Source organism: Triticum aestivum, chromosome 1B (assembly GCF_018294505.1).
Source record: "Triticum aestivum cultivar Chinese Spring chromosome 1B, IWGSC CS RefSeq v2.1, whole genome shotgun sequence".
Classification (NCBI taxonomy): Eukaryota; Viridiplantae; Streptophyta; class Magnoliopsida; order Poales; family Poaceae; genus Triticum; species Triticum aestivum.
The window spans coordinates 139,857,635-139,884,255 of record NC_057795.1 but is presented as its reverse complement, the minus strand read 5'-3'; the positions used below and the strand labels follow the sequence as shown (position 1 = coordinate 139,884,255).

The following is a 26,621-nucleotide window of genomic DNA, read 5'->3' as shown; positions in this document are numbered from 1 at the left end:
GGGAAACAAGACGATGAGGACGACGAAGCGGCGAGAAGAGAGTCGAGTCGCTGACGCGGCTGGCCCACGGCGCTTTCGCGACAAAAAATATTCGCCCGACGCTCCCGAGCGCCCCCCAGCGCGCCAGGTTCGGGTTTGTCCGCCGGCGCCAATTTCGATCCGAGCCGGCGAAAAATGGATCCATGGGGGCGCGACTGGACCGATTTTTTGACACCGGCGGCCGAAAAGTCGTCTGAGGGGCCTTGTTGGGGCGCGGCTGGACATGCTCTAAACCCAAAAGAACCGGCCTACCTTGACAAAATCTCATTCGATTTTGATACAAGCGAGCAACGATTCCAGCAAACGGAGGCCCTTAGGTCAAAGTCGCGCTGAGTAGTTTTGATTTGAAGTGTGTTCCCCATCGACAAGCATTTATCCTCAGCAACACCTTCTGTACTTGGCCCACGCTTCATTTCTTGCCGTCCTTTATTATCACTTGTCCTCGAGCGGAGCGGGGCGGGCGGCAGTCTGTCTCTCTTCGAATTGAAAATTTGAATCCTCTTCCCCCCATTCCCTTCCCTTCCTCCCCTCCCCTCCCCTCCTTCCAGGGTTCCACCACCGCGCCGCAGCCCGCAGAGCAGGCCGGAGCAGAAGAGAGAAGTCGAGCCGAGTCCATCCACAACAGATAGATTGATGGGGTGCGTGTCGTCGACGTTCACCGAGGACGACGAGCGGCGGATCATCGGGGTATCCGCCTCCGCATCCCACATCGTCTCCCTCACCTCCTCCACCTACGGCATCCTCACCTACAACCTCGCCGCCCAGGACGCCTCCCCATCCACCAAGTCCGCACCCCCTCCACCGCCGCCGCCTCCGCCCGCCCCTCCGCTCTCGCTCCCCTCCTGCAGGGCCAAGCCCAAGCCGCCCTCCGACGAGCAGCCGGAGGCGGAGGTCATCAACTCGTGGGAGCTCATGGCCGGCCTGCACGACCCCTCCACCCCGGCCAAATCGAGGTCCCCGCGCGGCCCCGCCCGCAGGGACGCCGGCGACCGCCCGCCCCGCCCCATCCGCTTCCCTCTCCGCGCCATCGACGGCAACGCCGCGGCGCGCGTGCCCCCTCCGCCGCAGCGCTGCCCGCCCGGCGGCGCACGCTGCGCCGTGCTCTACACCACCACGCTCCGCGCCGTGCGCGCCACCTTCGAGGCCTGCAACGCGGCGCGCGCGGCCCTGCAGTCCCACGGAGTCGCCTTCCGCGAGCGCGACGTCTCCATGGACCGCGGCTTCCGGGACGAGCTCCGCGCGCTGCTCCTCCCGGGCGCCCCGGCGGCGCTGCCGCGGCTGTTCGTGCGGGGGCGCCACGTGGGCGGCGCGGAGGAGGTGCTGCGGCTGGACGAGGAGGGCGCGCTGGCGCCGCTGCTGGAGGGCCTCCCCCGCGCACTCTCCCACGGCTGTTGCGACGGCTGCGGCGGCATGAGGTTCCTCCCCTGCTTCGACTGCTCCGGCAGCCGCAAGGTGCTGTCCGGCTCCGGCGCCGCGGTGAAAGGGCGCCCGGAGAGGGGCGTGGTGCTCCGCTGCCGAGAGTGCAACGAGAACGGCCTCGTGCTCTGCCCCATCTGCTCCTGACCAGCCGGATTTTTCACCTCACTCCGTCGATCTACTCCAGTAGGTTTCAGTTGGATTTCCCCTATTCAGATCGATGCTACCTGTTGTAACTGAGAATGTGGTGGATCAACTGACTCTGGGTTCTTATCTGAATTGAACTGGTTTGTATGCATTCAGAAACAACAGAGCTTGTACTGATGGGCAATGGGCATAGCAGTGAACAATAATTGAGCATCCGAACCTCGGCAGGAGAGGTGAGGCTTGTCCTGAGCGCCGCCGTGTCGAGGGGGAAGAGCTCGTCGCGGCCTCCTCCGGGCACAACATAGGGACGCCCCTACCCATCTCTCTTTGTCTGTGTTGTAATTTAGCAGCTCTGTTTCTGATATTAGTTTACAGTTTTGCAAAAGCACATTTGGCACATCTAAGTCCAATATCATTGATCTCAAGTATAGATTCGTGTGACATTTTTTTCTTTTCTTTTTACGTTGAATCACTTAGATGTGCAATAACTGTGCACATCTTAAGAAATGAAAAAGAATTGAGGGCACCTTTGAGCAGTTAAAATTCTTACTGACAAAACTGAGTAGTTAGACGTAATCAGTGACATACATGATAAAAACTCTTTTTTTAAAGTTCCCATTGTTTCACAGAACACAATTCCTAAATTAGCCATGTAACTATTATATTGTTTTCTACAGTTTTCATTATTTAGAGAATAATTGTTTTTTCAAAAGTTGCCATGATTTTTTAAATTACTTTTGCTGCCACTTTTCTTATTTGTTGTGCGTCAATTTTACATCTATATGAAAAAAAATTCTTTAAATTTGCCTTCTAACTATTACAATTTCCCTAAAATTTGCATGCGACCAGAACAAACTTTTCTAAACCTTCCATGTAGACTTCAAAATTTCTAAATTTTGCATGTACCATGTTTTCACGGTTGTTCATATATGATAACACAAAGGTGTCGTTTACTAAAAGTTGTCATGGAACTTTTTTTTTACACATAGTTGCCACGATGTGTTCCTTTAGAAAATGATAGCACGGTATGTGCATGTATCATGGTAAAATTTACACAATTTCCATGCTCCGTTTTTCTCAACATCATGGCAAGTAGTGTCATGGTAATTTCTACACATATTTGCCATGATTTGTTCTAGAGCATCATGGCAAGTAGTATGTATGCAACATGGCAAATTTACAAAAATGACTACTTTTTTGTTTTGTGCCCATGGCAAATTTATTGAAGATATCATAGTATTTATATATATATTTACTAGAGTCAATTACTCCGGTGGTGCTAGAACTTGACGCAAACGGTCACTTTAGTGCTACAACTTGTGGAATGCATCGAAGTGGTGTAAAAACTTGGCTTGGACGTGCAAATACGGTGCTAATCGCGTTTGTATATGTCCACGACGCTGGCAAGGCATGCTAGCGTGGCGTGGGCCCGTTTGTCAGTGACCCAACAATGAAGACAAGGCGTGCGGCATGCTTTTTTGCATGGAAACCTTTTATTATTTTCATAGAAAAGCTGCTGACAAGCGGGGCCTAGCTATCTGCAGCACAAATTTTAATTGAATGAAATTAAAGGTATGCTCAGGTTTCCAACCAGAGCAACCTCAAGTTCCCTGCTCGTGAAGTTAGCCATCCAACCCGTTCACCGTTCATGTACATTAAGGAAACACAGGCTATATTTTTGCCAAAAAAAGGAAACACAAGCTATATATCCTCAGTTGAATAAGAAAAAAGAAGAAAATATAGTAAAAAAGATGCAGCCGCAGAGACTCGAACCCTGAGCGTATCGTTAGCTTTTTAAAAAAAATTCAAATTGTTGTTTTTTTCCAAAATTTTATTAAAAAATGGAATTATATTTTTAAATAATATACATATAAATAAAATAAATAACGTTAAGTAAATGCTCATGTAGTTTCATAATTAATTTTTATTACAAACTGCAAAAAATAAAAATAAAATAGTAACATATTAAAAATAGGTCACACTAACTGACAAACTGTTGTCAGTTTTGGCCCATGTGCACGTTCTGTTATAGACGTAAATTGTAGCATTGTCTAAAAAACGTAAAGAGTAACAAACCTTTGCAAATTTGTGTTGTTTAATTAAAGAATATTCACCTAAAAATATTAAAGAATATAAGGTTGTGTATCCTCTTCAGACAACGAGCATGATTTTTGTTAGGTGGTTCGCAGCGGACACGTTAATTGGAGGTCACTGGTTTGAAACCTAAGCGCACCTTTTTTCTGTTCAATTATTATTTTTGCTGCTGACAGCTGAGACCCGCCTCTCGGGGTCTTTTTGCTGAAAAAAATATAAAAGACAAGCGGGTTTCTAGGAAAAAGGAAAAAAAACCACACGCCTTGTCTTCATTTTTTGGTCACGAACAACGGGTCCTAAGCCATGCTGGCAGGCCTCGTTAGTGTTGCGGACGTATACAAAAATGATTAGCACCGTATTTGCACGTCCGAGCCAAGTTTTTGCACCACCTCAATGTATGCTACAAGTTCTAGCACTAAAGTGACCGTTTACGCCAAGTTCTAGCACCACCGGTGTAATTGACTCTATTTACTATCACGTTTATTGACATGGCAAATTTCTGCCTTCTCACAAGTCCAAACCTTTTTCGCAACACATAATTTGCTAATACTAAAAAAGTTTATTGTTGCCATTGGACCAGTATGGCAAAAATCATGGCAAAACATAGAAATTTCTTAATTATACCATACAACATTTCTCTAATTCTTGCCATCATTTAGGACACAAAAACTTCAACAAATGCCATGCAACCATTTACACCCCCCCCCCCCCCCAATTTTTGTTTGCCATATGTTTTAAACTACGAAATTTCATATCTTTTGCTATGTGAATACTACAAAAATTTATATTTTTTTTCATGATTTTTATGGCTATTTTTCAAAAGCACGAGGGGGTGCTATTTCTTCATGATGATTAGAGACAACTTAAAATTAGTTGTCATTCCAACTTAAAATATGCCAAAAGGAACTTATACCACTATTGTACTTTTATTAATTAAAGAATGGTAATTCTTATAAATCAGAGCATGACCAACACATATTATATTTTCACAAAGTAGAAACATCACCCACAAGGCCGACACATGTTAAATTGCCATGCGTTATATTTTTTTGCGCATTTTTCCTCTGCATCTTTTTAGTCTCCGAAGTTTTTCAGGATGTGGGGTTTTCAATCTTCAGTAAGGCACGACAAATTCGAGCCTTTTTTAGCAGCAACAACTAGTTGAGGAGCGTTCGTTCGCAGCTTACCCAAGGGTCACTCTGGGTTTGCTGGGAGTGCTCTAGTGGCGTGCTCTCAGCCGCTGCCACGTGTCGCGCTCTGGACGCTTTCTCTGAATTTATTTTTCTATTTTATTTTCACAGGCGTTTTTGGTTTTTTAGATGTTTTTTTTAATTTTCCACAGGTCTTTTGTGTGAAAAAATGTGTTTTCTTTGTTTTCCTTCCACGAAAGGCACAGTTTTGCTTTCGCTGGCAGTGGCCCCACGTGATTTACTCCAGGAATATTATCGTTCATATGTTTCTTTCTCATCCGCACATCCTCTTCCATCTCTTCTGCCCCCGCTCACGCTCGAGACGCCATGGATGGCACAACCCGAGCTGTTTTCCTCCGCTTCTCTCCACCTCAAACCTCCACCCCTGACTGGCCTATTGCGCGAAAGCTCTCGCCGCTATTTTGCGGAGGCCATGGCTGACTTCGAGCTGCCCGGAGACACACGCCATGCATCGACGAGGAAGTTTTTGCTGCCACCGACGATTTTTTGCAGATGCTACAACGACCCCTAGTGGTTGCTGAGACAGGTGCCATGTCTTGGTGCAATCTCCAGGGGGAGAGCGAGGTGCCCTGCTGCCTGCTGGATCTGGGCAAGATGATGTGCTGCAATCGTTTTACAGGAGCTGCAACCAGCCACCGGAGTGCTACAAATGGGTATCCGAAGGAGCTGGAACCGGCCATGGGGGTGCTACGACACGTCGACGAGATACAATTGGGGGGAAGAATTCCCGGTGCTGCAACCGTCACGACGGCAAGATGGAACCAGCACGGTGGCAAGCGGGATCCAAAGGTGGGCGATGCTACAACCGACAAACGGCGAGCCGCCTCCCCATCTCTTCTTCCCACTTCAGCCACGGTGGCACGCATGAACTCCCAGGAGACGCCGTGAGTTCGTCCTGGTCACCCTCGGGACGCGCACGACGGTCGTGCTGCTAGGAGATGCACTGGATTGGGCCACGGCCATGCAAGCCATGGCGGTGTTCCCTCGGGATGCTACAACCATGCACCACGGCCACCCAAAGACTGTGCTACAACCAGCGTTAGTCGAGCTGGAGACGGCGACCACATGTGTTGCAACCGACAACCATCGATGCTGGAACGAGGTGGTGTCGGTATGATGGCTAGTCAAGGTTGCTGCAACCGACATCTGAGAAAGCTACAACCGGCGAGAAAAAAAGCTTCAACCGAAGGGAAGACAGAAGCGGGGCCTGGCACCACAGAAGCTGCAACCGGTGTTTGAGAAAGCTACAATCATTGATGAAAAAAGCTTCAACCGACAACAAAAAGGCTTCAACCGGAGGTGACATAAGCTATGAACGACACAAAAAAGCTGCAATCGGTGTCCGAGAAAGCTTTGACCGACACGGTGAGCTGACGATGGTGCCAGCGGTGAGAGGCAGATGATACACGGTGATGCTGCGACGAGTCGGCGAAGAAGCTACACTGGCCGGCGAGAAGCTGCAAGCCTAATCGTTGGCCGACCAGCAAGCACAAGCGGTCGTCGGCGAGCGCGGCGCCACGAGAGGACGGCGAGCACGGGGCGCGGGTGGCCGGCAAGAGCGGGAAGCCGAGGATGACGCAGGCGGGGGTGTCGCCGATCGTGAGCGTGCTAGGCGGCGCAAGCAGAACGCCCGTGTGGTGTCGGGCTCCGCGGGGGATGGGGAACCCCCCCTTTGTTGACTTTTTTTGTTTGCGGTGAGCAGCGAATCCTACGGACGCTATGCACTGAATCGTTCGGACGGGCTGCGACCGGCCGAGTTTTGGGCCGGCGCGCCGGCACCTATTAGCGGCCTTAACCGAACAAAGCCTAAGTGAATTCGTTTTTCAGCCATACAGTACACACAGGAGGCGTTTTGCGCGAGCGTTAATAAGGTTGTTTTTCTGGGCTACTCACTTGGACGTTTTTCGGGGGCCAGCCCATTTGCCATGAAGACGCCATGATAACATCACCCATGTTTTTTAATTTTCTTTTATTTGTACTCTTTACCTTTTTCCATTTTAGGTTTTTAAATTATTCATCAAACTTTTAGAAATGTAAATTGTGTATTTGAAAAATGTTAAAAAACTATAAAATATTTTTGATGCACACAATTTGTATGAAAAAATACTAATCAAAACATGTATTTGAAAACAAATGTTAATCATGTATTGAAATATTTAAAATGTATATAAAAAAACTTTTCATGTGTATATTAACATTGTAAAATGTGTATGGAAAAAGTAGGCATCAATACACATATGTTTCAAGAAATGTTAATCATGTATTTAAAAACGGTTACCTGTATAAACAAATGTTTCATATGTCACGAGAAAACGCAATATGTAGAACAGCTAGACATGAAATATATATATATATATATATATATATATATATATATATATATATATATATATATATATATGAAATTATTTTCCTAAAAAAATATAGACTGTTAAAAAATTAGACATCAGAAGATTTATCTAAAAAATGTTAATTATGTATTTGAAAAATGTGAAACTTATATAAAAATGTTCCCTCATATATAAAAAACAATTTACATTGTGTAAGAAAAAAAGAAATAGATTAGAACATATATTAAAATGATGTGGAACATATATTTAAAAATTGTTAAATTTATGCAAGGAAAATGTCCCTTATGTGTACAAAAAAGGAACATCATGCGTGAAAAAAGTAGTCAATTGTTGAAATAAGAGAAAATATGAAAAAACTAAAAACTGATGAAAAATTAAAAAAAATGAAAAGTGAAGGAAACCATAAAAGAACAAAGAAAACAAAAAACCAAAGAACACAGAAGAACGAAATAGTAAAATGAAAAATATAATGGAAAACAAGGGAAACAACTAAAGAAAAACCAGGCTGCAAGAAATGGAAATACACCGAAAAAAGATAGAAAAATCTAACGTGGGTCGGCACACTATTTCCCACTCGTAGGCGAATCCTAATAGGAATCAGTACGGGCGAGAAATGGCCCTCACAGATTTTTGGGACAAGCGTGGGGCTGACGTAAGTGCGGCTCAGCTTGGGGAGGGTTGGGTCGCATTGTCGGGTCTCCTCGCAGCGGATCCTATTCCCTGCTTGGGTTAGGGAATAACCATGAAAGGCATAGCTCCTCGGCCTCTGTATGGGTCGGCCCATTCCGGGTGTTTTTCTCACCAGTTTTGGCAATGTTCTAGAACCTTCTCTCTTTTTTTGCGGCCCTGAACCTATTTTTTCCCATATGTTTTTTCTTAGATTTTTTTTCAAATTTTTTGGGGTTTTCATTTTCCTTTTTAAAATTTCATAATATTGAACTTCCCGAACATTTTTTTGAATCCATAAACCTTTGTTTAAAGCCGTGAAGATTTTTTAAACTAAGGAATATTTTTTTAAATTCCAAATTTCTCTAGCTTATGAGACCTTTTCAAAATTTCATGAACATTTTTCTCATGGACATGTTTTGATTTACAAAGATTTGTTTGAATTATCGAACATTTTGAGCAATTCATGATTTTTTTGTATTAGTGAACATTATTTTTTCAAATTCCTAAAGAGTTTTTGAATTCAAAAATACTTTTTACGATTGAGAACATTTTATTTTTCAAAAAAAGGAAAACTTAAATCTTGAATTTGTGAACATTTAAAAAAATTCAACACTTTATTAAATCGATTTTTTTAATAAGCAGATAAAAATAAAGAGAAAACAGAAAACATAAAAACTTAATAAAAAACAGGCTACCCCACGCCCGCAATGGACCGACCCAAAGTGTGCGGATGGGAGCGCGTTGCTTGCTCCCTCCCACACTGGTCGAGGAATGGGAGCACTCTCTCCTCGCCTGAATGATTTTTGTTCCCTGGATGATCCCTCCCCAAAGGTTCGCGTGCTCCTAATTGACGCTCTAAGCGCCGCTTTCCCATACCAGCACCCGCTACACAGCAGTGGCGCTTCGTGCGCCAGCTCCCGTGGGCCGGCCCAGCAAAGGAGGGGATCACCAGTTCGGGAGTCGCTGATTTCCCGGTTAGTGGTCATGGTTGACTGGTCATAGTTTACCATTGACCAGTTGACTCTTTGAAAAGAATGAAAATCACAAAAAAAGAGTTTGCTGAATTCAAAGAAAGTTCACAAAATTGAAAAAAGTTAATCAATTTTCAAGAAACTGCACGAATTTGAAAAAAAAAATTCATTGATTTTATAGAAACTTTAAAATTTTGAAAAAGTTCATCAAATTTGAGTTAAAAACTCATTAATTTTTTTAAAAGTTCATTGAATTTGAATAAATTTCATAAAATTTGAAGAAAAAATCATTAGTTTTAGAAAAAGTTCATCAAATTTGGATAATAATTCATTGATTTTGGAAAAAGTTCATCAAATATGAAAACTAAAAAATAAAAGGGAACATGAAAAAAAGGAAAAAGAAAAATAGAAAGAGAAACCAAAAAGGAAAAGTAAAAAGTAATAAAAAAAGAAACAAAAAACTTAAAAAAGGTAGAAAACTGGGTAAAAAGAATCCACCGGAACCTAGCCTAGAAAATCGGGTGAAAAAAACCCGGTATTCCACGCACTAAGGAAAGACAACAAAAAGATAAAAAGAAGTAAACATAAACAAGTCCCGCGAGTTGGTCACTACGTGTCGCTATGAACGAAGTGGTTTGGAGTTCAAATCCTAGGGCGCACCCTAAGAAAAATGAATAAAAACATAAATGTGCCAGCCCAACGCACATGGAGTGTGTGCCCGTTGGCGAAATAGCCTTTAACCGGCGGTGAAGACATCAAATAGGGTTTGCCCTCCCTGAGCATACGGACCTTCGTGCCAACTTCCCATGAGGAACGTCAGCTGGCTATTTGAGTCCAAACATATTTTCTAAGACAAATTCACACATATGATTTTGAATACTTGTAAATATTTTTGCAGTCAAAATACTGAAACTCTGACTATCTTTCTTGAAAACGGACATAGTAGTCAATTTTTGTTGGGCGGGCCAAGCCGAAGGAATGCATTGTTTTTCTCCCACAGGACCCAACTTTTGCCTTCACTATTCACTGTTTTGATCGTGGATTGGGCGGGCCATGGCCATGTTTTGTTTCAACTAAGCTCCGCCTCTGATAGTAGTGTCGCTGCTGCTACACTTTTCTCTTCTTTGATGGAAGATTGGAAGTCAACTTAGTGCCTTCTCTTGTGGATTGGACTTGTTGTATGAGTCAAGCTTCCTTCCTGCACAAGAAATTTCTGACGTCTTTCTCAAGATTTTTTTTTCTGACGTCTATAATTAACATTTTTTAGACAGTAATGCAATATTCATACCGCTGATGATATGGACAGCTTAAAAATGGAGAAGAAATTCCTTAGACAGGAAGGAAGCTTGGCGTATGCAACAAATCCGATCTACAAGAAAAGTCACTAGGTTGAATTCCAATCTTCCGTGAAAGAAGAGAATAATCAACAGTAGCCTGCCACGTGAAGTACATCTGCACTACTACAAGTCTACAACCCATCAACTATTCGGGATGAATTTGCAAAGAAACACATACTTTTCAGGTTAACACCACCTATTGGTGTAACCGGTGCAGACAGCTCTAATTCATCACTTGATTATGTTGACATGATTTCTAATAGGTGGTCCTGCATGTAACTACAAACGCATAAAGCATGCAATGATAGTTGGCTCCGGTTAACTAAAACCTTTAATTTCTCCCAAAGGTATGGTCAAAATGAGTCAAAAAAATTCCAAGATCAATACTCCATTTACTAGATTTTTATTGTACTTCTTAAAATTCTTGAATTTGATTTTTTTAATATCTATTAAGCCAACAAGCTGCCAATATCTCCAACACATGGTCCAAATAAGCTAAAATGTTCTCAAATTAGTATTAGGTATATATATGATCACTAGTAGAAAATAGGGCTATCGTTCGGGCCTGGCCAGCCCATTAGTCCCGGTTCTTCAAGAACCGGGACCCATGGGGGGTATTAGACCCGGTTCGTAAGCCTAGGGGGCCGACCGGGGCCTCGTGGGGATTGGTCCCGGTTCATGTGGAACCATTTGTCCCGGTTCAAGCCACGAACCGGGACCAATGGTCCTCGCTCCTGGCCCATAACTATTGGTCCCGGTTCGTGGCTTGAACCGGGACAGAAGGGGGTGCTTTAATCCCGGTTCATGCCACGAACCGGGACAAATAACTTGCCTATATATGCCCACCGCCGCGGCAGAGCACTCCACAGTGCTCTGTTTTTTCAATCCGGCGAGGAGAGGGCATTTGGGTGCTCTAATTCAGCTCCTATGCACATGAGGTGTTCGATGAAATGCCCGAGCCACACTAGTTAAGCTTTCTCCTCTCGAAGCTCGACCTCAGAGCTCCATTTTTTTCGAGATTTGTCTAGATTTAGCGGTCTGTCACGCCCCGTCCCCGTTTTCACCGCCGCTGACCGTCTGCGCCGATCTCGTCGCCGGCACCACCGTGGTGAGCCTCTTGTTCTTATCTTCTTTCTGATACTTGTCTGATTTTCTTACTTTAGATAGATATTTGTTTGATTTTCTTACTTTTGACACACATAATTATATATAATGCACGCAGATGAACCGGCAATGGATGTTTGGTGACAGACACACCTCCGAGTACATTAAGGGCGTGCATAATTTTCTCGAAGTGGCTGAGGCAAACAAGCAGAATGGTTTTATGTGTTGTCCATGCACTAAATGTGGGAATACGAAGTCTTACTCTGACCGGAAAATCCTTCACACCCACCTGCTTTACAAGGATTTCATGTCACACTATAATGTTTGGACGAGGCATGAAGAAATAGGGGTTATGATGGAAGACGGCGAAGAAGAAGAGGAAGATGACAACTATGTGCCCCCTGAATACGGTGATGCTGCAATGGGGGGAGCTGTTGAAGATCAAGAGGAACCAGACGATGTGCCCGATGATGCTGCAACAGGGGAAGCTGCTGAAGATCAAGAAGAACCAGACGATGTGCCCGATGATGATCTCCGCCGAGTCATTATCGATGCAAGGACGCAATGCGAAAGTCAAAAGGAGAAGCTGAAGTTCGATCGCATGTTAGAGGATCACAAAAAGGGTTGTACCCCAATTGCGAAGATGGAAACACAAAGCTGGGTACCGTACTGGAATTGCTGTAGTGGAAGGCAGAGAATGCTGTGCCTCACAAAGGATTTGAGAAGCTACTGAAAATATTGAAGAAGAAGCTTCCAAAGGATAATGAATTGCCCGACAGTATGTACGCATCAAAGAAGGTCGTATGCCCTCTAGGATTGGAGGTGCAGAAGATACATGCATGCCCTAATGACTGCATCCTCTACCGCGGTGTGTACGAGGATTTGAACGCATGCCCAGTATGCGGTGCATTGTGGTATAAGATCAGACGAGATGACCCTGGTGATGTTGACGGCGAGCCCCGCAAGAAGAGAGTTCCTGCGAAGGTGATGTGGTATGCTCCTATAATACCATGATTGAAATGACTGTTCAGAAACAAAGAGCATGCCAAGTTGATGCGATGGCACAGTGAGGACCGTAAGAAAGAGGGGAAGTTGAGAGCACAGTGAGGACCGTAAAAATCGAGAGAGAGTACTGGGCTGAGTTTGCACATGACCCAAGGAATGTATGGTTTGGTTTAAGTGTGGATGGTATTAATCCTTTCGGGGAGCAGAGCAGCAATCACAACACCTGGCCCGTGACTCTATGTATGTATAACCTTCCTCCTTGGATGTGCATGAAGCGGAAGTTCATGATGATGCCAGTTCTCATCCAAGGCCCTAGGCAAATCGGCAACGACATTGATGTGTACCTAAGGCCATTAGTCGAAGAACTTTTACAGCTGTGGAATGGAAACGGTGTACGTGTGTGGGATGAGCACAGACAGGAGGAATTTAACCTGCACGTGTTGCTGTTTGTAACCATCAACGATTGGCCCGCTCTCAGTAACCTTTCAAGACAGACAAACAAGGGATACCACGCATGCACACACTGTTTAGCTGACACCGAAAGTATATACCTGGGAAGCTGCAGGAAGAATGTGTACCTGGGCCATCGTCGATTTCTTTCGACCAACCATCAATGTCGAAAGAAAGCCAAGCATTTCAAAGGCGAGGCAGATCACCGAAAGAAGCCCGCCATGCGTACCGGTGATCAAGTACTTGTTATGGTTAATGATTTACATCTAATCTTTGTAAAGGGTCCCGGCGGACTAGCTGTTCCGAGTGACGCTGAGGGACACGCACCCATGTGGAAGAAGAAATCTATATTTTGGGACCTACCCTACTGGAAAGACCTAGAGATCCGCTCTTCGATCGACGTGATGCACGTGACGAAGAACCTTTGCATGAACCTACTAGGCTTCTTAGGCGTGTATGGGAAGACAAAAGATACAGCCGAGGCACGGGAGGACCTGCAACATTTGCACGTAAAAAACGGCATGCCTCCAAAGCAGTATGAATGTGACGCCCGGGTAATTGAGCTACAGTAACCCCCCTCGTAATGATGCCATGTCACCCCAGTTACTATTGACAAATCTCGCGTTAGTTCAAAACGATTCGAATTCAAATTTGAATTAGAGGCAAACAACAAAAGTTTTTAACATATTAAATTAAAATGTTCGAAGTGTGCAAAAAAAATGCTAAGGTATTTATGGTCAGGGAACCATGCTTTTATAAAAAAACCTAAATACATAATATGAATTAAAATAGAAAAGAGAATTCAATAAAAGAAAAGGAAAATACAAAACAGAAAACAAAAGATAAAAGGAGAGAACCCCCCTGGCCAACTGGGCCAGACGACCCAGCCGGCCAGCCCATTTGGCCCTAACCGGCCCCGCCCCACTCCCTTAACCACCCACTACGACCGAACCCTAACCCCTATCCACCCCACTCGCTGCCCACGACCCCCTCTCTCTCGGTCGCTCCTCTCCCCCTCTCCCGATCCGATCTGGGGGGGATCGAACCCCCCAGCGCCCGAGGCCGCTGCCCCTGACGCCGCCCCAACGGCCGCGCCCCGCCACCCGGTGCTGCCCGACGCCGCTTGTCGTTGCCCGCCGACGCCGTTGCTCGTCGCCTCCCCGACCCCGTCGCTGGTGTCGTCCCGGACCGTCGTCGCCGCTCGCCGGAACCACGCCGCCAAGACTCCGTCGCCGCCCGTCGTCCCCGAGTCCTCCTCGACCCCCACTGCCCCGGACCCTACTCCCCGCAGTGAGCACCGCACCTCCCTCCTTCTTCCCCTTTGCCTCCGCCCTCGCGCGTCGCTAAGCTCGCCGCGGCCCCGCTCTCCCCCGTGCTCCTCTCCGTCTTGCACCACTTGCGCGCCTCGGCCGCACTGGCCGCGCGCCACGCCATACCTTGCCCGCGCTCCGCCTCACCCCACCGCTCTCTGTCCGTGCTTGTCCTTGGCCGCGACGGAGCTCTCTGCTCCTGCCGCGTGCTCCTCCTACCTTGGCCGGTCGCGCCCGCAGCCGTTCGGTGCCCCCCCCTGTTGCTCCGGCCAAGCCACCCCGCGGCCACTGTCGCGACTCCCGCAGGGTTGCAGCCGCTGTTGCGCCGTCTCCAGCCACCGCCGCTGCCTCCACCGCCCGTCCTCGCCGCCCTTTCGCCGTACTGCTCCGGCCGCCGTCGAGGCCGGCGCCCCTTGGTGGCCTCGGGCCTGCACGCCCGGCGCCCGTAACCGCGCCCGGGTGCCTGATGCCTAGTGCCCGTTAAGGCCCCTGGGCCATTGACAACAGGGCCCCACCCCTTGAGAACGTTTAAAAAAGGAATTAATAAAATTAATAATTAATTTAATTAATTAATTAGTGAATTAATTAAGTTAATTACTCCTGTTTAATTAATCTAATTAACTAGTCAGTTTAATTAAACAGTAATTAGATTAGCTAGAACCTAGTTAACCTAAGCAGAGTATGACAGGTGGGTCCCGCACGTCAGTTTGACCCAGTCAACGCCCTATTGACTGCTGATGTCATGCTAACGTCATGATGACATCATGCAATGTTCTGGATAATGTTGTATTAAATTAATTAAATAAATGCTAAAATTAATTTGAATCTTTTAAAATTCATATAAAATAAACCGTAGCTCGGATGAAAATACTTTGTACATAAAAGTTGCTCAGAACGACGAGACGAATCCGGATACACAGTACGTTCGCCCGCCACACATCCCTAGCATAGCAAACCTGCAACATTTCACCTCTGGTTCATCTGTCCAAAAACGCGAAACACCGAGAATACTTTCCCAGATGTTTCCCCCCTTTGTCGGTATCACCTACCACTACGTTAGGTCACCCTAGCACCGCATATTGCCGCGTCTTGCTTTGTGTTATATTTGATTGCTTTGTTATTTATTGTGTTCCCCCTCTGTTACTTCTTTCCGGTAGACTCTGAGACCGGTGCCGATGTCCGTGTGTTCGACAACACCGAAGATGACCCCTCCTTCTTGCCAAAGCAACCAGGCAAGCCCCCCCTTGATCACCAGATATCGCCTATTCTCCTCTATACTGCTTGCATTAGAGTAGTGTAGCATGTTACTGCTTTTCGTTAATCCTATTCTGATGCATAGCCTGACATTGTTGCTACATCTGTTGATACCTTACCTGCAATCCTAAATACTTAGTATAGGATGCTAGTTTATCATCATTGGCCCTACATTCTTGTCAGTCAGCCTTGCTATACTATCGGGCCGTGATCACTTGGGAGGTGATCACGGGTATATACTATACAAAGATACATGCTTTACAGATGGTGACTAAAGTCGGGTCAGCTCGTTGAGTACCCGCAGGTGATTCCGATGTGGGGGCTAGAAGGACAGGTGGCTCCATCCCGGTAGAGGTGGGCCTGGGTTCCCGACGGCCCCCGACTATTACTTTGAGGCGGAGCGACAGGGCAGGTTGAGACCGCCTAGGAGAGAGGTGGGCCTGGCCCTGTTCGGCGTTCGCGGATACTTAACACGCTTAACGAGATCTTGGTATTTGATCTGAGTCTGGCTACTGGCCTATACGCACTAACCAACTACGCGGGAACAGTTATGGGCACTGGGCGTCATGGTATCAGCTGAAGCCTTCGTGACGTCAGCAACTGAGTGGCGCGCGCCGGATTGGAACGTAAGCCTGCTCTTGTATTAAGGGGGCTAGTTCTGCTTCCGGCCGCGTACACAACATGCAGGTGTGCTAAGGGCGATGGGCCCAGACCCTTGTGCGCTTAGGTTTAGACCGGCATGCTGACCTCTCTGTTGTGCCTAGATGGGGCTGCGATGTGTTGATCTTCCGAGGCCGGGCATGACCCAGGAAAGTGTGTCCGGCCAAATGGGATCGAGCGTGTTGGGTTATGTGGTGCACCCTTGCAGGGAAGTTAATCTATTCGAATAGCCGTGATCTTCGGTAACAGGACGACTTGGAGTTGTACCTTGACCTTATGACAACTAGAACCGGATACTTAATAAAACACACCCTTCCAAGTGCCAGATACAACCTGGTGATCGCTCTCTAACAGGGCGAGGAGGAGGGGATCACCGGGTAGGATTATGCTATGCGATGCTACTTGGAGGACTTTAATCTACTCTCTTCTACATGCTGCAAGACGGAGGCTGCCAAAAGCGTAGTCTTCGACATGATTAGCTATCCCCCTCTTATTCTGGCATTCTGCAGTTCAGTCCACTGATATGGTCCTTTACACATATACCCATGCATATGTAGTGTAGCTCCTTGCTTGCGAGTACTTTGGATGAGTACTCACGGTTGCTTTTCTCCCCCTTTTCCCCCTTTCTTTTCTACCTAGTTGATGCAACCAGATGCTGGAGCCCAGGAGCCAGACGCCACCGTCGATGACGACTCCTACTACACCGGAGGTGCCTACTACTACGTGCAGGCCGCTGACGATGACCAGGAGTAGTTAGGAGGATCCCAGGCAGGAGGCCTGCGCCTCTTTTGATCTGTATCCCAGTTTGTGCTAGCCATCTTATGGCAACTTGTTTAACTTATGTCTGTACTCAGATATTGCTGCTTCCGCTGACTCGTCTATGATCGAGCACTTGTATTCGAGCCCTTGAGGCCCCTGGCTTGTATTATGATGCTTGTATGACTTATTTTATTTGTAGAGTTGTGTTGTGATATCTTCTCGTGAGCCCCTGATCTTGATCGTACACATTTGCGTGTATGATTAGTGTACGATTGAATTGAGAGCGTCACAAGTTGGTATCAGAGCCAAGTTGCCTGTAGGAATCCCCCTTCCGCACTCCTTGGCCGAAGTCGAGTCTAGACGTTGCAAAAACTTTTACTAACATGGCTGTGTGTCTTACGGGCACATGTCGCCATTGGGTGGTAGTAGTATCTTTTATTCCTCGACCTATACTCTGGGACTCTGAACTCTCTCCTATTCGGGTTTAGTGAATTTACTAAAATCTAACTTTAGGTTCTCGAAAACACTTTCCCACGAAGAGCCCCTTAGTACAGATGATCGCCTGCTGCACCATAAGAATCCAAAGATACTCTCCGATGTTCTCTTGAGACTTTGTAGCATCACTTTTGCAAGTCCCTTCAATCGATAAACCCATATGGATAACCACGTATACTCGCCAATTATACAATGCTTCCCAGTTGATCTTGTTATTACAAGATACCCCGAAATTCTCTCTGTTGTTCCGAGAATCCTTTGGGCTTACTGCCTTGCTGTTCTTTGCCACCTGAATACCCCTACGGATAACTTGTCGCACTTATCTAGTATCCACCCATTCCCAGTTGATTCATGTATTTCACAACAGTCTTCGAAACATCATTCGATCTTCCGAAAATCCTGAGCAATCTATTGCTCTTGAAATTCTTGCTCGCTTGCATTATGGTTAATCCCATAAGTCTCGTAATCTTATTGGCATACCTTGTCATTATCATTTTGAGTCTGTTGATTCAATATGTTGAGAATGCTCGCAATCCTCAATCAGATCCTAGAATTCATCCTTCTAGCTCAGAAGTCATTTGGATATGAGCTGGTTCTTGACCAATCAATTCCTTGATCGATTGTGCTTCTAAGTCTATCGAACTTATTCATTTTCGATCAGAACAATTGCTTCTGATCCCTTAATTTGGAAATCATAAAATTCTTTGCATTAAGCTTTGAATTAGTCAGTTATTTCTACAATCTATTGCCTTGGCATTCCTTCTTCCTCTGATTGAGTACCAATACTCACATCAGCCCCGTTGTGGACCGCCATACCCATTACCGGGTTATTATCCGACAGTGTCCTTCACAACCAAAATTCTTATGAGTTCCTTACTCGATACATAATACCTTTGGTAAATTGTATCCTCTAGTTTTGTCAACCATGCTCTACTTTTGAGCTTGTGTTATTTACTCCTGAAGTTCATGGTATATGTTCTAAGAAGCCCCGATGGGTTGAACCTATGCCTTCCTTAATCTGTGTGAACTCGAAAGTTTTCACGGGTCATACTCCTTTGGTAATTCACCAGGTAGGTTTTGACACTGAAATCATTTTTATCTAGAGCAGTGAATGAAAGGTTATGCATTGAAGAAGTGGGAGTCGACCTTGAACTTTGTGTTCATGCCCATGGACACGATGTAGATCCTATCATGGAAGCTACTCTTAAGTTAATTATTCCCTGGGTATAAGTTCATCTTATATCTGGGATATAGTGTTTTGCAATCTTGGTTCCGGCCATATTGATATTCTTTGATTCCTTTTCTCGGACAAGTTGAAGTACTTGTCTTCTGCAGATCATTACAGCTATCCAACCTCTATTCTGCTCTACCTTTGAGTATACCCTCTAGTATCTCGAGAATATCACGGAACTACATAACTACTTATGAGTTCTTCTTCAAGTATTATTTCACACCGATTTTAATTTCGCCTGGGTTCTGAGTTGTTAGACACTCAAGGACACCGATAAGTGAATCAATTCCGCACTTCGATTCAATAACTCTAAGTAATCTTTGTTGCTTATGAGCTTATTAATCCTTCAAGTCATTCATAGCCTGATCGGCTATATCAATATCGTGCAACTTTTAACTGTGCTACCTGGTCCTTCTTCTCGAAGCACAATTTTCGACGATGATCTAAGCTTACGTCAACTTTCCTCGTCATATCATTTTGCCTTGAACAACAAGCTTGATTCCGAGTGTGTGTCGTACCCGTGGTTTCAATAACTTTTCGCTCCATCCTTCCTTTTGCTTGATGTCGTCGATGAGCGATAATATCTTCATGAAACCTCTCAATAAATGTGTCATGATCATCATCAACATTCTGAGCTCTTCCAAGATATCTATTGAATTCTTCATGGGAAATACCATCCTTGTCCCTTGGTAAATCGTGTTGTCATCGACTACTTCCTTGCCTTCTTTGGCTGTACCTTGAGTTCCTGGCAGTCCAACTTATCTTATGTCCTATCTTGAAGTAATACCATCTTAAATATCAAGAATGTTGTGAAAACTTCACCACCTCTTAAGAATTCTTGGTATAGTGATACTTCTCACCCTCACCATTCTTTCTTGGTATCGGTGTTGATTCTAACCAGGATACCGACAATTGAACTATAATGTGTGAATTCAAAACTTCTAGCAACCCTATTGCTTTGAAGTGAATGGTCGATTTTCATTCTAATTCTTTTGTTCATCAAGTCACCATTCTAACATTGACCGTGCAACCCAGCCCATATTTCGGGTGCACCTTTCAACCAATGTTTAATTGTGTATGTATTTCCTCGAGCATACCTCATTATGTCATTTGATCTGACAAATGTTATCTCCTTGTTCACATAGTTGTGGAAATCCATCTTATGAAAATCTCGAGGAATTGTCGCTGAGTCTATCAGCCACACCCTCATCTCCTTGATTTAATGATGAACTCTTGTTTTTGACTCGCTCCCATAGTTCATTTCCCGAGAATCTTACAATGTCGTCTCACCAAATTGTGTTGCACCCCTTCCTTCTGAGGCATCCTAAGTCTGAGGTATCATGACCCCAATCAGATCTGAATCTCGGTCAGATATGATGGTTGGAATATATTTCCAAGAGTTATAACTTTGGTCTTTATATGACCCGGTAAGATGATGTCATGCCCAGCACACCTGGCCGGAGGACCTGTTGTTATAGTTTCCTTTTTAACAAGGTTAACCATTCCTCCATGAGGAAATTGTAAGACTTATTCTACAAGTTGTTCCTGATGGATCCTTCTTGTATCCAAGGTCTGACCTTTGCTTGAAGACCATGTTGATGCTATCTCGAAGCATGTCTGTGGTAATCCAATTTTCAATAAGAGCATTTGGATCACAATGCTAAATGTTCTTTATCATTTATCCTAACACCGTTGGGTAATATCATGAGATTCCTTCCCCCTTACCTAAATGGTTTTCTACTTTCTATCCTGTCATGGATATCATGCTCCGCTTGTCCTTGGGGAAGGATATACCCCTGAAATAAGTGTTTAAACACATTTTCCTTTCCATTGTTCTGTTTAATCTGATGATCACCTTTTCCATTCCATTATTTTGTTTGACCTTTCTTGCGAATTATATGATCTAAGCAGAAATAATTCCCAACATATGCAAACACCTCGATGTACAACTATGTCAGTGAGACCCTGTTACTATTGTTGATGACATTCCGGTAGCCACCGATGGACGAGAACTTTGCCTATTGGTCCGCCTCGTTCAACAAGCAGGAAAATGGTTCTCTTTGTCCCTCGTCCTTGGTACCGACGTGGCCGACATAATTGATAGGCTATCCTCTGACTTGCCTTGTTATCATGACTGTGCAAAATATCACCGCCCTTTCTACCTTTAACCCACATGCTGGGTCCATAACCCATAGGTCCCAGGATCGAAACCTGAATGTCCTGTATACCCCTATCTTCAAAGTTATTCCTCGCGTGTGACCTTGTATGTAATTCACGAGCCACCTTTCAAGAGATCATCAATACTGGTATCAGACACAATACTTATTTCCGTTGCTTTGAGCCCCTTTCACGCCATGTTTCAGGCAACGAACGATTGCCCATGCACTTGAAACTTCTACTTTGCACCTTCTTACTTTGCTCTCGATAATTTCTTAAATTTCAATTCGAGAGTTACTTTTTGCCACCTTCCCTAATGTTATATACCGGATAAGCCACCATGCAGGGTTCCGTTCCTTCGAGTTACCCCTTATCATTATTCGTAAGTACGATGAAAACCCCGAAGAAAGGATGACGACTTCATCATGATACCCTGAAGTAGAAAAATGAAGACATCAATGACAGGGATCAACTTATTCGCGAAGAGCAAGCCAGGATGAGAAGACCCGCTAGATTCGTAACCAAAACCTTTCCCCCTTCACTACCTCTTAAATCTCGGGACGAGATTTCTTGTAGTGGAGGAGAATTGTGACGCCCGGGTAATTGAGCTACAGTAACCCCCTCATAATGATGCCATGTCACCCCAGTTACTATTGACAAATCTCGCGTTAGTTCAAAACGATTCGAATTCAAATTTGAATTAGAGGCAAACAACAAAAGTTTTTAAAATATTAAATTAAAATGTTCGAAGTGTGCAAATAAATGCTAAGGTATTTATGGTCAGGGAACCATGCTTTTATAAAAAAACCTAAATACATAAAATGAATTAAAATAGAAAAGAGAATTAAATAAAAGAAAAGGAAAATACAAAACAGAAAACAAAAGATAAAAGGAGAGAACCCCCATGGCCAACTGGGCCAGACGACCCAGCCGGCGAGCCCATCTGGCCCTAACCGGCCCAGCCCCACTCCCTTAACCACCCACTATGACCGAACCCTAACCCCTATCCACCCCACTCGCTGCCCACGACCCCCTCTCTCTCGGTCGCTCCTCTCCCCCTCTCCCGATCCGATCTGGGGGGATCGAACCCCCCAGCGCCCGAGGCCGCTGCCCCTGACGCCGCCCCAACGGCCGCGCCCCGCCACCCGGTGCTGCCCGACGCCGCTTGTCGTTGCCCGCCGACGCCGTTGCTCGTCGCCTCCCCGACCCCGTCGCTGGTGCCGTCCCGGACCGCCGTCGCTGCTCGCCGGAACCACGCCGCCACGACTCCGTCGCCGCCTGTCGTCCCCGACTCCTCCTCGACCCCCACTGCCCCGGACCCTACTCCCCGCAGTGAGCACCGCACCTCCCTCCTTCTTCCCCTTTGCCTCCGCCCTCGCGCGTCGCTAAGCTCGCCGCGGCCCCGCTCTCTCCCCGTGCTCCTCTCCGTCTTGCACCACTCGCGCGCCTCGGCCGCACTGGCCGCGCGCCGCGCCATACCTTGCCCGCGCTCCGCCTCACCCCACCGCTCTTTGTCTGTGCTTGTCCTTGGCCGCGACGGAGCTCTTTGCTCCTGCCGCATGCTCCTCCTACCTTGGCTGATCGCGCTCGCAGCCGTTCGGTGCCGCCCTACTGTTGCTCCGGCCAAGCCACCCCGCGGCCACTGTCGCGGCTCCCGTAGGGTTGCAGCCGCTGTTGCGCCGTCTCCAGCCACCGCCGCTGCCTCCACCGCCCGTCCTTGCCGCCGTTTCGCCGTACTGCTCCGGCCGCCGTCAAGGCTGGCGCCCCCTGATGGCCTCGGGCCTACACGCCTGGCACCCGTAAACGCGCTCGGGTGCCCGATGCCTAGTGCCCGTTAAGGCCCCTCGGCCATTGACAACAGGGCCCCACCCCCTGAGAACGTTAAAAAAGGAATTAATAAAATTAATAATCAATTAAATTAATTAATTAGTGAATTAATTAAGTTAATTACTCCCGTTTAATTAATCTAATTAACTAGTCAGTTTAATTAAACAGTAATTAGATTAGCTAGAACCTAGTTAACCTAAGCAGAGTATGACAGGTGGGTCCCGCACGTCAGTTTGACCCAGTCAACGCCCTGTTGACTGCTGACGTCATGCTGATGTCATGATGACATCATGCACTGTTCTGGATAATGTTGTATTAAATTAATTAAATAAATGCTAAAATTAATTTGAATCTTTTAAAATTCATATAAAATAAACCGTAGCTCGGATGAAAATACTTTGTACATAAAAGTTGCTCAGAACGACGAGACGAATCCGGATACACAGTCCGTTCGCCCGCCACACATCCCTAGCATAGCAAACCTGCAACATTTCACCTCTGGTTCATCTGTCCAAAAACGCGAAACACCGAGAATACTTTCCCAGATGTTTCCCCCCTTCGTCGGTATCACCTACCACTACGTTAGGTCACCCTAGCACCGCATATTGCCGCGTCTTGCTTTGTGTTACATTTGATTGCTTTGTTATTTATTGTGTTCCCCCTCCGTTACTTCTTTCCGGTAGACTCTGAGACCGGTGCCGATGTCCGTGTGTTCGACTACACCGAAGATGACCCCTCCTTCTTGCCAGAGCAACCAGGCAAGCCCCCCCTTGATCACCAGATATCGCCTATTCTCCTCTATACTGCTTGCATTAGAGTAGTGTAGCATGTTACCGCTTTCCGTTAATCCTATTCTGATGCATAGCCTGACATTGTTGCTACATCTGTTGATACCTTACCTGCAATCCTAAATACTTAGTATAGGATGCTAGTTTATCATCATTGGCCCTACATTCTTGTCAGTCAGCCTTGCTATACTATCGGGCCGTGATCACTTGGGAGGTGATCACAGGTATATACTATAGATACATACATGCTTTACAGACGGTGAATAAAGTCGGGTCAGCTTGTTGAGTACCCGCAGGTGATTCCGATGTGGGGGCTGGAAGGACAGGTGGCTCCATCCCGGTAGAGGTGGGCCTGGGTTCTCGACGGCCCCCGACTGTTACTTTGAGGTGGAGCGACAGGTCAGCAACTAAGCGGCACGCGCCGGATTGGAACGTAAGCCTGCTCTTGTATTAAGGGGGCTAGTTCTGCTTCCGGTCGCGTACGCAACGTGCAGGTGTGCTAAGGGCGATGGGCCCAGACCCCTGTGCGCTTAGGTTTAGACCGACGTGCTAACCACTCTGTTGTGCCTAGGTGGGGCTGCGATGTGTTGATATTCCGAGGCCGAGCATGACCCAGGAAAGTGTGTCCGGCCAAATGGGATCGAGCGTGTTGGGTTATGTGGTGCACCCCTGCAGGGAAGTTAATCTATTCGAATAGCCGTGATCTTCGGTAACAGACGACTTGGAGTTGTACCTTGACCTTATGACAACTAGAACCGGATACTTAATAAAACACACCCTTCCAAGTGCCAGATACAACCCGGTGATCGCTCTCTAACAGGACGACGAGGAGGGGATCACCGGGTAGGATTATGCTATGCGATGCTACTTGGAGGACTTCAATCTACTCTCTTCTACATGCTGCAAGACGGAGGCTGCCAGAAGCGTAGTCTTCGACATGATTAGCTATCCCCCTCTTATTCTGGCATTCTGCAGTTCAGTCCACTGATATGGCCCTTTACTCATATACCCATGCATATGTAGTGTAGCTCCTTGCTTGCGAGTACTTTGGATGAGTACTCATGGTTGCTTTTCTCCCCCTTTTCCGCCTTTCTTTTCTACCTGGTTGATGCAACCAGATGCTGGAGCCCAGGAGCCAGACGCCACCGTCGATGACGACTCCTACTACATCGGAGGTGCCTACTACTACGTGCAGGCCGCTGACGACGACCAGGAGTAGTTAGGAGGATCCCAGGAAGGAGGCCTGCGCCTCTTTCGATCTGTATCCCAGTTTGTGCTAGCCATCTTATGGCAACTTGTTTAACTTATGTCTGTACTCAGATATTGCTGCTTCCGCTGACTCGTCTATGATCGAGCACTTGTATTCGAGCCCTCGAGGCCCCTGGCTTGTATTATGATGCTTGTATGACTTATTTTATTTGTAGAGTTGTGTTGTGATATCTTCCCGTGAGTCCCTGATCTTGATTGTACATGTTTGCGTGTATGATTAGTGTACGATTGAATCGGGGGCGTCACAATGAAGGCCCTGCCAGCTACGCTCTTACCAAAGAAGAGAAGGAAATCTTCTTTGAATGTCTGCTTAGTATGAAGGTCCCGACTGGCTTCTCGTCGAATATAAAGGGAATAATAAATATGGCAGAGAAAAAGTTTCAGAACCTAAAGTCTCATGATTCCCTCGTGATTATGACGCAACTGCTTCCGGTTGCATTGAGGGGGCTTCTACCGAAAAACGTCCGATCAGCCATTGTGAAGCTATGTGCATTCCTCAATGCAATCTCTCAGAAGGTGATCGATCCAGAAATCATACCAAGGCTAAGGAGTGATGTGGTGCAATGTCTTGTTAGTTTTGAGCTGGTGTTCCCACCATCCTTCTTCAATATCATGACACACGTCCTAGTTCATCTAGTTGACGAGATTGTCATTCTGGGCCCCGTATTTCCTCACAATATGTACCCCTTTGAGAGGTTCATGGGAGTCCTAAAGAAATATGTCCGTAACCGTGCTAGGCCAGAAGGAAGCATCTCCATGGGCCATCAAACAGAGGATGTCATTGGGTTTTGTGTTGACTTCCTTCCTGGCCTTAAGAAGACAGGTCTCCCTAAATCGCGGTATGAGGGGAGACTGGCTAGAAAAGGCACGCTTGGAGAGGAGACAATAATATGCAGGGACGGATATTCTTGGTCTCAAGCATACTACACAGTTCTACAGAACTCTACCTTGGTGACCCCTTATGTCGATGAACACAAGAACAGTCTGCGCTCCAAACACCCGGAGCAGTGCGTCGACTGGATTACATGTGAACACATCAGGACTTTCAGCAGTTGGTGGGAAACATGTCTCAGAGGTGAAAACACTGTTTGTGAGGAGTTGTACTCGTTGTCCAGGGGACCATCTTCGACTGTAATGATTTGGAAAGGATACGAGATAAATGGGAATACATTTTACACAATCGCCCAAGATCAAAAGAGCACCAACCAAAACAGCGGTCTCTGCTTTGATGCAGCCACCGAGAGGGGAAAGGACACATATTATGGTTACATAGTGGACATATGGGAACTTGACTACGGAGTAGATTTTAAGGTCCCTTTGTTTAAATGCAATTGGGTCAATCTGTCAGGAGGCGGGGTACAGGTAGACCCATAGTACGGAATGACAACAGTGGATCTGAACAATCTTGGGTACACTGACGAACCGTTCGTCCTAGCCAATGATGTGGCATAGGTTATGTATGTGAAGGACATGTCTACCAAACAGAGAAAAATAAAAAATAAGGAAGCGAATACATCATACGATGAGCCAAAGCGCCACATAGTTCTTTCAGGAAAAAGGGACATCGTGGGAGTGGAGGGCAAGACAGACATGTCCGAAGATTATGAAAAGTTTCATGAAATTCCTCCCTTCAAAGTCAAGGCTGACCCAAGCATCCTGATAAATGATGAAGATTATCCATGGTTATGGTGCAATAAGGAAAGGACACAAGCGAAGAAAAAGTGAAGACTTTGTCCACAACTATTATGATGATACCATGCCAACTTTCAACCTTTTCGTAGTTCATTTGAAATGCCTATTGTAATAGACAAGTTTCCGTATGAAATCCTGATACTTCGGAAGAGATTGTCCGTTTTGTACATGAAGTGCATCCAGTTTTTGCCATAACCCACTCAACTTTCTTGCACATGCTATGTGGATGAAATGATGATACCATGCCAACTTCCAACCTTTTCAGAGTTCATTTGAAATGCTTTTCAATTTCACGGTCTTATAGCTCAAAATAATCAGTAAATGCATGAAAAATAACAAATGAAGTTAGAAAGGGTTGAAAATTGATGATGTGGCTTTGAATGGC

At 46.0% G+C, this 26,621-nt stretch overlaps 1 protein-coding gene across 1 annotated transcript; it reads left to right on the top strand.

The window, feature by feature from the left end:
• The first annotated feature begins 428 nt into the window (after positions 1-428).
• Positions 429-2,032, top strand: LOC123088257 (uncharacterized protein At5g39865). The gene is made up of 2 exons (XM_044510459.1): positions 429-1,641; positions 1,759-2,032. Exon 1 carries the CDS (start codon positions 673-675, stop codon positions 1,600-1,602), a length of 930 nt encoding a protein of 309 aa, XP_044366394.1. The 5' UTR covers positions 429-672; the 3' UTR covers positions 1,603-1,641; positions 1,759-2,032.
• The last annotated feature ends 24,589 nt before the right edge of the window (positions 2,033-26,621 follow it).

What these genes read in the sequence shown, in the direction of transcription:
- LOC123088257 (XM_044510459.1), top strand. Translation starts at nt 673, where the DNA reads ATGGGGTGCGTGTCGTCGACGTTCACCGAGGACGACGAGCGGCGGATC.